Below are 13,011 nucleotides of genomic sequence, written 5' to 3' on the forward strand. Positions count from 1 at the left end.
CCTTCAACCCAAAGATTAAAAGAATTGGGAGGATTTAACAAAGTCTATTATGTTTTTTTTTCAGTTACAATCACTGAGATTGACATGTGGATGTTTGTGTAAACAGACACTGAAAAATGGATGTAACTGACTAATTTGAATGAATGTACTGGTGGACCCCAATGCTGACACAATGTAGGAACAAGTTTAGAGGTTCTATATCACAGATAAATGAAGGAATAAAGGAGGAATCCAGGGAGTGAAGAAGGAACAGTGAGGATTGAGCAAGTGAGCAGGCTGGCAATATCACCTGAGAGGAGGAAGAGTGGGTTTGTAATTCCAGGGAGAGTTATTTTCTTTTCCAGTGGTAAATGATCCAGAGATGGTAAGAGATAGCTGGGCAGAGACCGACTGACTAACACAATGAGTAATAATAAAACAAGTGCTAACTCAATCACTAAGCATGGAAGATTTTTACCACAAATATGGCAGCAGTGGTGAAAAATGGATGCTATGACAAATCCTTAAATACACTGCAAACTAGTGAGCTGGGTAGCAGGTGCACCTGTTAGAAACCTTGCTGAGACTGGTATGCAGCCACACCTTCCAGGGATCTAGGAAGGTGGTAAGAACCTGCTTACTAAAAATCAGTGGAAAGAACAGGAAGAATAGAGAAGGAAAAGGGAGAAAAAGGTGGACCTCAGAAGGACTGCAGACCATGGCAGACTTATGTTTTATTTAATGGCTATTTGTGGCTATTAATGACTATTGGTTTTCCTTGTTTTATGAAATTAGAGCGTTTTATGAAAATAGGTTGTCGATGGAGAAAGATTTGCATAGCGAGTTTCTGGAATAAGACAGCAATTCATATTCAAGATTCTTGATGATAGTGTCTCTTTGTTCTCAAGTGGAAAGTTGAAAAAAAATTGACCTGTGGGAAAAAAGTCCCCTTTTAGCTGTGGAAGATCTCAAGTGGTTTATATTCATTTTAAAAAGAAGACTGAAGCATGGGCCAAATTATTGCTAAAATCAAAGGTGTGCCCTTAAGGCTGCCTTAAAGGGTCTTCGGTTGAGGAGACATATGCTCATTTTACTGCACACTTAGGCCCATTATCTTTTATTATTTCACATAGCTAAGCAAGAAAAATAACTTCAGGTCAAAGGGGGTTCTGCAAAGCTTTACTCCAGCATAGGCATAGGCATTATTACAAAGAATTCACCAGGGAATTCCTACTAAATTTGATGGCAATCCATCCAGTAATTGCTGAGATTCACAAAGGGAATGCCACAGTGGAAAGTTAGATAATCAAAGTCAACAGCATAATTCCTCCGTGGAAGATAAATGTCTGTACACAATTTTATTGCAGTCCATCCAACATTATTTCTCTCTGGATTACAATAATGAGCTGATTGATCAGCTGATTGATGATGAGTCCTTCTTGAGCCATTCTGCTGCAGGTGTGACTTAATGTGGCACAGCTAGTTTGACAGTATTGTGTTTGGTATTAAAGCTACTTTAAAGGTATTTCCAGTAGATGCCATTTATTATGCTTTTTTACTAGCTTTGTTCATTTACTGTGCTTCCTCTCCTTTTACAAGGTCACTGCTGTATGCTGACTCATTTGCTTTCATTGTAATACCTTCTGTCTTATGGTATGACTCATCTGATTGCAGACATTTTCCAGAGGTTTCAGTGAGACTGATTCAGCCCCGCTTTTGCTCTCATCATACACTGCCAACTGTAGTGCTGTCTGCCTGTTCAGCTTACTGAGTCTGTGCTTAGTCACAGGTTTTCCTGAGCCTTTTGTGAGTTTAATGGTTTGAAGTCTGTGATGATGCACATTCCAAAAGTAATCTGGATTTGTTTGTAATGGAAAGCTCTCAGCTTTTCTACTGACCTAATTTTTGTTTTATAGTTAGTTTTGGCCATAGGAGGGAGTTTACTGCTTATAAAAACCTTAATTTTTGCCTTTATGTACAGCTTTAGTTAGACTTACTGTTCTTTAATGATTGCAGTCTATTAGAGAATGCAGCGTTGGAGACAATTCATCGGTGGCCTTCAGTGAGAAACCTTCGGTGAACATTTTGTTTTCATCTTTCAGCACTAGACATTTATTTTTTCATCCCCTTTCCCCTCTAATATTTGTAGTAGTTCAAATATGGAGCTGAAAGCTGTATAGTAATGTAAAAGTTATATATAATTACATGTACATTTATTTTTCATTAATCAGACTCAGAGGTCTTGAAAATTAACAATGAAAAGTCATTATTTATGTGTGCCTATCATGCACATGCCAAGGTGTTAATGCAGCGCAACATCGCCTCACTGTTCATTGTTTTTTTTACATAATGGCACACTGTGATGAGAAAATGAGGTTATGAGAAATCAAAACAAAGCCTCTGTGCTCTTTCCCATCAAATACTTTACTTCCTGACTCACCTAAATACCAGCCCACACAAACAATGAAGCACTTGAGGTTTTTGTGGGAGAAATGACCTGTTTCATTGCTGATTACTGCCAAAGTCAGGTTTGACCTGCAGATTATTGTTTTGTTGATTTAAGGATTTTAGCTGAATGCTTTGAAGGTATACATGGAAGCAACCTAATAAAGTTAAACGGCATGCAAACAAAAAACAAACAAGGAAATAAATACTATAGACTGGTTTTATGAATCCTTTAGGGCTGTAAAGCCTTTGTAATACTCTTGTCAATATGCCAAATATTGGGCAACAGATGACAAAACCTGCTTGTCTTGACAGGCAAATCCAAATGAGTGGCAACCTCTTGTGAACTGTAAAATGTGGTGTAAACAACAAGTAGATTTTGAATGAACTTACTAAATAGTAATGGTAGCATGAAACAATTAAGATATTTGTAAAAGAAATGTACAAAATATATGTAAAAAAATTATTATGCTTCCTACATCAATTATTTATATTTATACTTGTTGCTTTCGAATAAAAACAATACATAATTTATTTATACTTATATTTTATTAATGTTCACCACACATGTTCAGGGAAACACATGTCAAATATGGATTTGTTACATGAATATCTATTGTACTATAGATATCATTTATTAAAAATACATGTTATGAGATGACGTTATGTAGACTGGCATGGCACCAATATAAATCTCTTTTTTATATAATAGAGTTTGGCATGTTACTTTTAAAATTAGATATATTAAGACACAGAATCATGGGCACACATCATGTACAGTACAGTGTACTCAAAACCCCAGAGCAGACAAAACAGCGACCCGCCTCGCTCATTTACAGCAAACAGCATGATCTAACCAAAAATGGTTTCCTGACGCAAATCAAGTGCTTGATTTGAAGGATATTAGCCTTGATCAAACTGGCTCCAATGACAGTTATGAGTGTGAAATAACCTAATTTCAGCATTTGTATGAGTGTCCATAATAAAGCAAGACCCAAAATAAACTGCAGATGTCGTCTCAAGATGCTATTTGGGTTTAAATGCTGTACTACCTTCATTGTGGATATTTGAATAAAGGAAGCCTGAAGAGGGGGAATCAGCTCCATTGAACAACAAATCACTAACCATATTTAACACAGCGTAACAAGGTAGTCACTCCTGCTAGGTAAGTGAACCCTGTGTCCCAAATCCATACAAAAGCAAAGTTGTGAGCAGTGTAGTATACTCTAGAAAAACTAAAGGCTGAGAATGAGAGACTTAACAACCTCTCAGACTTGAACATAAAAGTGTGGTCAACAATCTCTTGACTTTTTTCTTTTTATCCTATTCTCAGATGCAATGATTAAATATACTGAATTCCTATGTAGTCACAATTGTAGTCACCAGTCTATCAGAAGAAATCATTGGTTAGGTAAGTAACTATTGTGAATGCATCTACTGCAGTACTGTATTTATTTTTGAGTTATTATGCTCGTTTAAAAACTGTTGTTACAATTTACCTAGCAAACTAAGAGGAAAAATATCACTGCAGGATCAAAAGCTTGTATACAAGGTTTGCACCTGACTACAACAATACGAATAAAAGAAGAATACATTTAACAAAGTAGTTTTTTAACAGTAAAAGAGCTAGCAGTTACACATAAACCAGTCTTCACTAAGAAGATTAAACAATTTTCATTCTCATAACGATTTTTCAGAAGTTTAATTTGACACTTTTCATCCACAACTTCCTCTGAAAATGATATCTGCCACCTTAGATCTTCACATTCATCTTAAAATTAACCACTTCTTCACTCTCACAGTGACATGAACCATATGCCATGCTCTAGTAGCAATGTCATGCTACGTCCTTCTATGCTACTTGTAACTTATCCATAAGGTAAGGTAAATTTGAGAATATAAACTGATTCTTAAGCATCAGAACAAATGACTAAAGCTTTTCTTTATCTGTTGCTTTCAGTAAGTAGATTGTATGGACAAGGGGCGCAGTGATGAAGCTTCTGGATGAAATTACATCGACCCATACAGTACTTATTAGTCGAAATATAGATAAGGTTATCGAGGAAATTATTTTAACACATCTTTGTATGCCGAGTTAGTTTGATGCCAAAATTCTTTGGCAAGATAAAAGTTGTTAACAGCCTCTACTAACGGTTTACCAGGCTGGTGGCTGGTGGCTGGTGTTATATTCCAAACCTGGTGTTAACACAGAGACACAAAGACAACTAATATGCATGTTAGACCTGCAGTATATCTGTGTATGTTGTTTGGCTGAGAGGAAGACCGATGTTGTACATGTGCTCAGGGTTTGTCTGACAGGAAACATTATGCATGGTATGGAGCACGGGACTTCACAAATAAGCATAAGAGGAAGCGGTAAGTGCCAGGCGGATGAGGCTCAACACAGCTTTGTTTTTTTTCAATTGTTTTTTCCTTTTTAGCACAGTCAATAGGCTGCATCAGTGCAAGGCATAAAATAAGCAGATCCCTGAGCAGCAACACACAACCAAGAAAAGTGAGAAATGTAAGTCTGTCTCACAATTTTCACATTTGGGAACATGTCTGCTGGCCCTATCCCTCATGGTATAAAATTAGTTCTTTAATATAAGACATGACAAGCCAGCTCTATTGTCTAATTAGCTATTAATGACATTTCTGCCACTGTGGAAAGCTCGGCATGGCTAGATTTATGTACCATTAGTGAATGATAATTCTCAAAGCTCTGGAGGACATGCTAATCCACTGCATAATTCATTACCACACAAGTCTACTTCTTTAGTCAGCTGATCAGTATTCATAAGGTTGGGCATAGTTTTGGGCACTTCAGTACCGCTCAACTGCAGCTACATTGACAAATCATTCATTTTGCATTTGTCTTTAATTTGTTTTCCTTATAATTTCACCCCAATGTTATCAGAAAAAATTAAAAGACGATGCACTAGGTGCATTTCAAGTGAGACGTTTTGTTAAAGTCCATTGTTCTCACCCCTGGTAGTGGTTGCTGCTGTACATTAGTAAAGAATATTTTTGGAATATGTCCAATAAGCCTTTTGTTTCACAGCATACAAGTGTGGAAAAATAACAGTTGTCTTGTCTGTTTGCTCTGATGTCCCTTGGAAAGAGGTAAAGCAATCAATGGTCACATTTCACATTCTAACTATGGTATAAAAACCCAAACCATCAAGACAAATCATCACATATGTAGGCAGCAATGGTAGAAATCAGCATTTGCAGAACAATAAAATATAGAACATATATCTCACATCTAAGTACAAGCCTTTATTTCTGCTGAAAAACAACTGAATGCAACTCTGTTATGCTTTCCTTTTAGCTTCATCTGCCCCTATGATAATGTAAGTATGTCATTCTTAAAGTTGCAATACTGTAACACCTTGTTCACATCTTTACACATTGCCAGGCTGGAAGATGTTGTATTTAATGTGCAGCACATTAGCTTGATTTTAGAAGAAATAGCTCTGTTTCCAAAAACCTAATGGACACAGGAGACTAATGACCTCCAGACAGCATACCCAAAACCAGCTCAATGATGATTGTTAACATAACTTTCACACAGCTTTTAGTTATTTATGTGGCTTTGCAGAGATTAATGTCTTTACTGAATACTTATATTTAAGATTTAAGATTTTTCGGTTAAAAGCTTGTAAATTGCAGTTTGCTTCGCAGTTCTCACAAAGTAACCGTTGTATGCTATAAACAATGTTGTGATACTTCTCACATTCTGATGTTTAGGGCATCAAAAGAAAACAAACCAAAAAATGGACAAAGCTGTGAACAAGGCGTAATAATGTCTGATAAAATCTTCTTAAAAGATGCAAGAACTGCTTTGTCAGAAGAGGAGGTGCAGAGACACAGTGATGTTCGAGGGTGAGCTCGTGCTCACCCGCCTACTTCCTGTCAAAAAGCTGACACTTCCTCCCAGCAATGCTGTTAGACTCAGCTGCACTAATTATAGCGCCAAGTCCAACTGAGTCTGCAGTATTCTGCCTCAACTGCAAAATTGTGCTTAGGAGTTTATGTCCCAGAAGTGTTAAGGCTTTTGAAATCTCAATACCAGACATTTTTCTAAGTACTAATGAGCTATACCAATGTATAGCTCATTACAAGTATAACAAGATGAATGATTAGATGCAAGAGCAGTATTAAAGGTTTACACATTCACAAATAAGCACAATCAATCAATTTCAAAATAAGTAGATAAATGGTAGAAAGAAGTGGCCTGGTATTGGTGTTTTTTGCCAAACTTATAAGATATGTTTATCTTTTTTTGTCAGAGAGGAAAGGTTCGCAAAGCACTTTATGGTTGAATTACGTTTAAACTTGCAAAACATGTGAGTTCATGGACACTAACTCCTAATCACTTTATTTTAAATGGCATTGTATCCGTCTTCTATTTTTGATCTGATTAAGACAGCTAAAGCTGCGTCTATTTTGTTTTATTCTAAAAAATATAGAATAAACCCCGTATTCACTGATATTTTCTGGACCCTCTCTAAAAACCGAAATAGAAAAAGGCAAATTGCCGCTGTACAACGCAACTATGCACTTTAATGCTCTGCGAACCTCATCTCTGAGCAATGGCTCCTTGTCTTTCCTGTCATTGGGAGCCAGTAAGGATGAGGAGTTAGCATTAGTTTTAGCTGCAGTTAATGAAGCCACAGGGTAGCCATGGCGAGCAGGAGTGATGGCCCCAAGGTGAAGGCAAGGGAGGCAGCCAGAAGCCTCCCATCGTTTACCAGCCTGAAGGAAATGACCTCCACCTTGAATCCGTCTTCGGTGGCCATGCAGCGAAAGACACCTTCCTTTAGGGGTGTGTCAACAACTGGCCCCAGGACACAGAAGTCTCCAGAAAAAATGCAGGGGTAGTTCTTAATGCAGTTGTCCTTTTCCCAGCGATAAGTGGCATGGAAGGAGTGCACAGGGCAAGGGAGAAAGACTGATGTGTTAGACTGCACGAATACTTCTCTAGGGGAAGTTCGACGCAGCTTCAGAGCTGTCAAGGAAGAGAGATAAGGAATTTTATACCTGAAATTCACAATTTAACATTACAGCTGTAAATGCTGAGTGAAGATCTCTCCGTGGACACCTGATAACCGAACCCACGTAACGCTTTTTCATCTTTCATATTTCCAGCTCTGAACCTTTAGCATTGTTTTATAAATTGTTGCTGAGGGAGAATAAAAAAGCAACAACAGTAAAAAAAATCTGACAATTGTCAAATGTTCAGGCACCCAAAAATCGGAAGTCTGCATATTCATTATGCCTCCTGTTTGTTTATAATTATTTAAAATCAAGTGCAAATTTGATTGGGAACATTTACACAGTACAATATTATTATAATTTAGGAGCCCAAGGCTAATTCTATATTATTTCCTGTCTCTTCAAGTATTCAAAATGGACCCACAGATCATTTTTGGGCTGAAGCCTCTGGTGAGTTCATCTAATAATAACTTTGCAAGAGTTCAGTTACAGTAAGCAGAATAAAATGCGACTGGTTCAACAGAAGTAAAAACCAAAAGATCTTGAAATACACATCATATTCAAGACCAATACGTACTGGAAAATACCAAATATAGAACTCACATCACTGAATTTTTCAACCTACTCATAAAGATGAAGGAAGCAAGGCTGCTTTGTCTTAAGACCAGAAACTAGATCTGCATTTTGAATATTATCACTGTAAACAGCATGCCCTTTGAGGCGAGAAAGCCTGGCAGGCAGTAGCGTGCTATGAGATTTCGCACTGCTTTGTGTTACTGCTGTTTCTTGGATTAATCCTGATATGAGTTTAAAGGCGTTTGCTTCTCATAATCTTTGTATACTGTTTTTCAAGAAAATAGATCAAACTCTTACTGTATTTATAGGAAGGTCATTTGACACCAGTGGCACAACTTGGAATAAATGCAATGCTAAGGTCAGATCACTTGAGTAGATCGCTTTCTCTTGAGAGACTACAAACTGCAATCATTTTATGAGGTCATAACTGGATTTGAACTCTGAAACAGGGCAAGCTATAATATGCTAAAAAAAAATCTCTCCCTTTGGGTTTTTGGAATCTGCTCAATTATATGATAATCATCTTTTTTACTGTAGCTGCTCAGAAAGGTTCCTATTTTGGTTTAATTAAGATGGAGAGAAAGTGGGAGAAAGTTGATAAAGGCTCACCAGCAGCTTCCCCACAAACTGAGGAGTTTGAATGGTCCAAATTCTGAATGATTCCCCTGTTGGAAAATAAGACAGAGGACAAATTTCTTATTAGCGCCACAAATGGTTTATGAGCTACTGCATTGTTAAAAATTAAAACATGCAGACAAATGACTCCAAAATGTGGCAGAGGAAGGACAAAGGAGTTAAAGGCTTAAAACTCTATACAATTAACTTGTAATTTTTTTTCTAACTGAAAATAAACAACATGTATTAAACCAAGTGAAAACTTATTGATCATGTCAAACAGTGGAAGTAGCAGTAGCATGTCCCCCCCCCAGAAACTGAAGCTACTTTGTATTTGCAGCCATTTTACTGTCAATCAAAAAATATGAAATATGTTTTTTCTGCTGGAATTGATGCTGTGTTGTTAAGATTGCTAATGAAAGCCTGTTGTCTGCTCAAATAAAAACAGACGATAGCAGTAACATCACATGTAATCATACCCAGTTGAGGAATTGTACGCGGGTGGGATGGCGACGCACTTCCTCCTGGACTTGTCCCACCCACAGTATGGATCGCGGGAAAGGATGCACTCTCTGCAGGTGTCACCATAGCGACCGCAGTCAGCCAGAGGCAGTCGCTGGACCTCCATCGCTGTAGCAACATACAGGTGTCCCTTTGGAAGATGATGCAATATAGTAGCATCAATATTAAAGCCATAAATAGCAGACAGAGCTATCTTTATACTTAAACCACTGCAAGTAGTCATCTTGATTGACAGTGAAACTAATACCCAAATTAACATAATTTCATGGGACAAACTAAGGACAAATGACTATTTAATATTAACAATTTCAGCCTCAATTATATCAAATTACAATAAGAAAGCAAATAGAGAATGTATTTGTAGATTAATTATACTTAGAAAATGGGGAAAAAATGCAATTGACATGTGGGAAACTTATTCAGGGAACAATTTTAAATGAACTATTCGTCATTGTTATTATTATAGCTCTTGTTGCATAATATCCACCCAAAAAAATCCCCCATGGAAATAAAAATGCTGATGGTGGGAAGATGTCCTTGCTATTTCTAGAAGTTTTCTGCACTGCATAGCTGATGAGGTGGCACATATATATAAATGTATTCCAGTATACACACACACACACACACACACACACACACACACATATATACATATATATATATATATATATTGACAATAATAAAAAAAAGGGTTGTGAGCTGCACAAAGCTTATATAATAATATAATATCCCAAATCTCTCAGTGTAATACACTCATTGACCACTTCAATAGATACATCTATTCAACAGATTCTTAATTCAAATATCTAATTAGCCAATCACAATGGTGCCACTCCTGCCAGCTAAGAATACAAAACTGAGGGTACATTTCACATCGACTCGCCAGAATTGGTCAATAGAAGATTGGAAAAAAATTACCTAGTCTGACGAGTCTCAATTTCTTCTGCAACATTTAAAAAGTAGGCTTATAATTTGGCATAAACTTTATGAAAGCATGTTTCCACCCTGGCTTGTAAAAATGGTCCCTGCTGTTTGGGGTTTAATGGTGTGTTGGATATTTCCTTTGCACACATTGAGTACCTTAGTACTAAGTAACTGCATTGTTTGAATGCCACAGGCTACATGTTTATTGTTGCTGACTATGTTCATCCCTGTATGACCATAGTGTACCCATCGTCCGATGGCCATATCCAGAAGGATAATGCACAATTTTAAAAAGTTAAAAAAGTGGTTTATTGAACATGACCATGAGTTCACTGTATTCAAATGGACTCCAAAGTCACCAGATCTCAATTCAGTACAGCACCTTTGCAGCTGACAAATCTGCAGCAGCTGTGTGATCATGTCAATATGGACCAAAATCTTTGAAGAATATTTTCAGTTACTTGTTGATCAAGCTAGTTCTGAAGGCAAACAGGATGCCCCGCCCACTACTCATAATGTGTAAAGTATTCACATTTACCATGATTCTCTGAAAAAAACAAACAAACAAACAAACAAAAACCCTTAAATGCAATTTCAAAGAGAAACTAGATCCATCTTAACATACTGGGGACTGTAAATCATGTAATTTCTAAATTATTACTAGAGAGGTGTACCTAATGAAGTAGCTTGTGTGCTGTGGCAAGGATAACCAGCTCTAGTACAATTAATTTTCTTTGAATGTTTCACAGGCTGTGGCTGTTCCTAGCATAGCCCAAGCCCTAATGCATATTTATAATGATAAATGTAGCTAAAATCACATTCTACCACACAAATCAACATAATTACTCATACCTTTTGGGTATCAATAGCCATGTTTAGAACAGGGCCTTCATTGTGAAACAGAGAGTATTGAGATATGATGAAGACATCCTCACTGGTATGAAGAACTTTGAGAATTTTGCCTTGTTCTGTATAAGACAAAGGAGAAAAGAGGAAACAATTACATATGAAAAAGCCACACGTTCTTTGTGGTATTTTTTTTTTCAATTTATTTGTTAAAACTGAGTTCCAGCCCCTGTTATGCTTCTGTTGAGGTTTTATGACAGATAGGCGGTCCAAATGCAAAATGACAGATGAGAATTTCAGCTCAAAAATAGCTTTTCTTTAGTTGAACTGTGCAAAATGATTAACTGGAAAAATAACGTAATACAGGAAGTCATGTTACCAATGGTGATGTAACCTTAAATGTCTGAGTTCTATGGGCAGCAGGGGAAATCAACCCAGAGGTTTGGATTCTGGATGAATTTTGGATCGGTTTCATAACTTAGGCACTTTGTTTTGTTCTTGATAAAAATGTCACAGCTTTCAGTAACCGAGAGCATTTAGTATCCCCTCTGGATACTAAATGTTCAAAAGCAAAGGATGCAGTTTCGCATTAAAAGTATATTTCTTGCAAACTGAGCTGAAACATTTTGGCCATAACAGACTTATGGTAAATCTCAATTTATTGCCCTGGGTTTGCACAAACCAGGCTCCAAATGCTCTGTCCTTATTAATTAAACAAATTACATCAACATGCATCAGTAGAACACAATGCCATTTGGCATTAATAAGGTCTTAAAAGGGCCCCATGTCAACAGTTTGTTTGAAGACTTGCATTATTTCAACTTTATTCTTACATATCTCATCATGCATATCTCATCCTCTATGAAACTACCACTCAGCAATCCTCATGCCAGATAGTATTCCAACATCAAAAAGAACATGGATTAAAAACAGCCAGTGGCTGTCGGAAGATTAATCCTCCAATATATAATAATAATTACTGCAAGTTTAATGAGTTCAAGAATGAGACAAGAAGTCATACTTTTAAGCAACTTTCAAATTTGAGCTTTTAGTGTGAAAATGCTTCTGCAAGCCTCGATTTATTATTGTTCTATTACTATGAGCCACCGAATTTGCTGGAAAACAACTTACTTCTACTAAACATCTGTTTTTCTCATTACTGCTGCGTACAATAACACAGAGCTCGAGTGAAAATGCACTGAATGTGTTTTTTGTATTTCATTAACTGTATCCTTGCTACTAACTGTTAGCTGCTCTCTCTTCTTTTGGATTGTCTGCATTTGTGTTTTCAACATGGAAAGGGGATTTTTATTGCTGCACAAATGAGCAAAGTCATGTTCACAGCACATCGTCCATGTAAATACTTGATCCAACTGTCACTTAGAGCGAAGGAAGTAAGCCCTATTTGGAGGATTTAGTACACCATTCTTCAGCTTTGCTAATTTATGTTGGTTAATAATGTTGCTTTGCATTCAGCTTGAGTTTGAAAACTGACAAGTCACTATTCTAGCTTTGAGCCACTTTGATTTGTACAATCAGGTTACACTACTAAACAGCCAAGTTTGTCATAATCTCTTCTGCATATTTTCCTTGTTTTTAGTTCTTTTTTTGCTGCAAACAGTTTCATAAAAATTGAAATGTAAATGTTCTACCCTCAGTGCAGTACATGCACTTCGATGGGCCTTTGTTGCTGCCAGAAAACAAAACAGTTCAAACTTGTTTTATTCTTTTGTTGCATCTTTTTTTCCTCTCTCAATGTTTTTTCTCACTACTGTGAAAATGTGATTACTGTGATACCTTGTTTTTTTTCTCACATCCTCATTTCCTGAATGCTCCTTCTGTGAGGCTCTTTCTCATTTATAATTAGACAGGCAGGTTCTTGCTGCCGCTTGGACTTCCTTTGTCCTCAAACTGCCTCGTCTCTTTTTCATAAACTTCAAATCTTTTATCCCCTGTTGTCAAAGATAACATTCCATATTTTATCTAATTTATTCTCATGTGGTTCTTTAATCCTGTCAAATGCTATTTTCAGCTCCTTTATCTAAACAGTGTATATCAGCACAAAGACAGCCGCAAGATATTCTGAGGGGGAAAAGGGTGACAGTG

General features: G+C 36.9%; 1 protein-coding gene across 1 annotated transcript in view; it reads right to left on the reverse strand.

Moving 5' to 3' along the window:
* Window positions 1-2,954: 2,954 nt before the first annotated feature.
* LOC146378191 (semaphorin-7A) overlaps window positions 2,955-13,011 on the reverse strand; it is a 40,434-nt gene continuing 30,377 nt past the window's right edge. The window contains exons 11-14 of the mRNA XM_084944050.1: window positions 10,912-11,027; window positions 9,093-9,265; window positions 8,608-8,663; window positions 2,955-7,435 (exon numbers count right to left, since the gene is read on the reverse strand). Of these exons, the coding sequence (XP_084800176.1) occupies window positions 7,089-7,435; window positions 8,608-8,663; window positions 9,093-9,265; window positions 10,912-11,027 (692 nt within the window). The 3' untranslated portion in view covers window positions 2,955-7,088. The remainder of the gene's footprint in view (window positions 7,436-8,607; window positions 8,664-9,092; window positions 9,266-10,911; window positions 11,028-13,011) is intronic.

Source organism: Perissodus microlepis, chromosome 11 (genome assembly GCF_051167445.1).
Source record: "Perissodus microlepis isolate ML-2025 ecotype Zambia chromosome 11, ASM5116744v1, whole genome shotgun sequence".
Taxonomy (NCBI): domain Eukaryota; kingdom Metazoa; phylum Chordata; class Actinopteri; order Cichliformes; family Cichlidae; genus Perissodus; species Perissodus microlepis.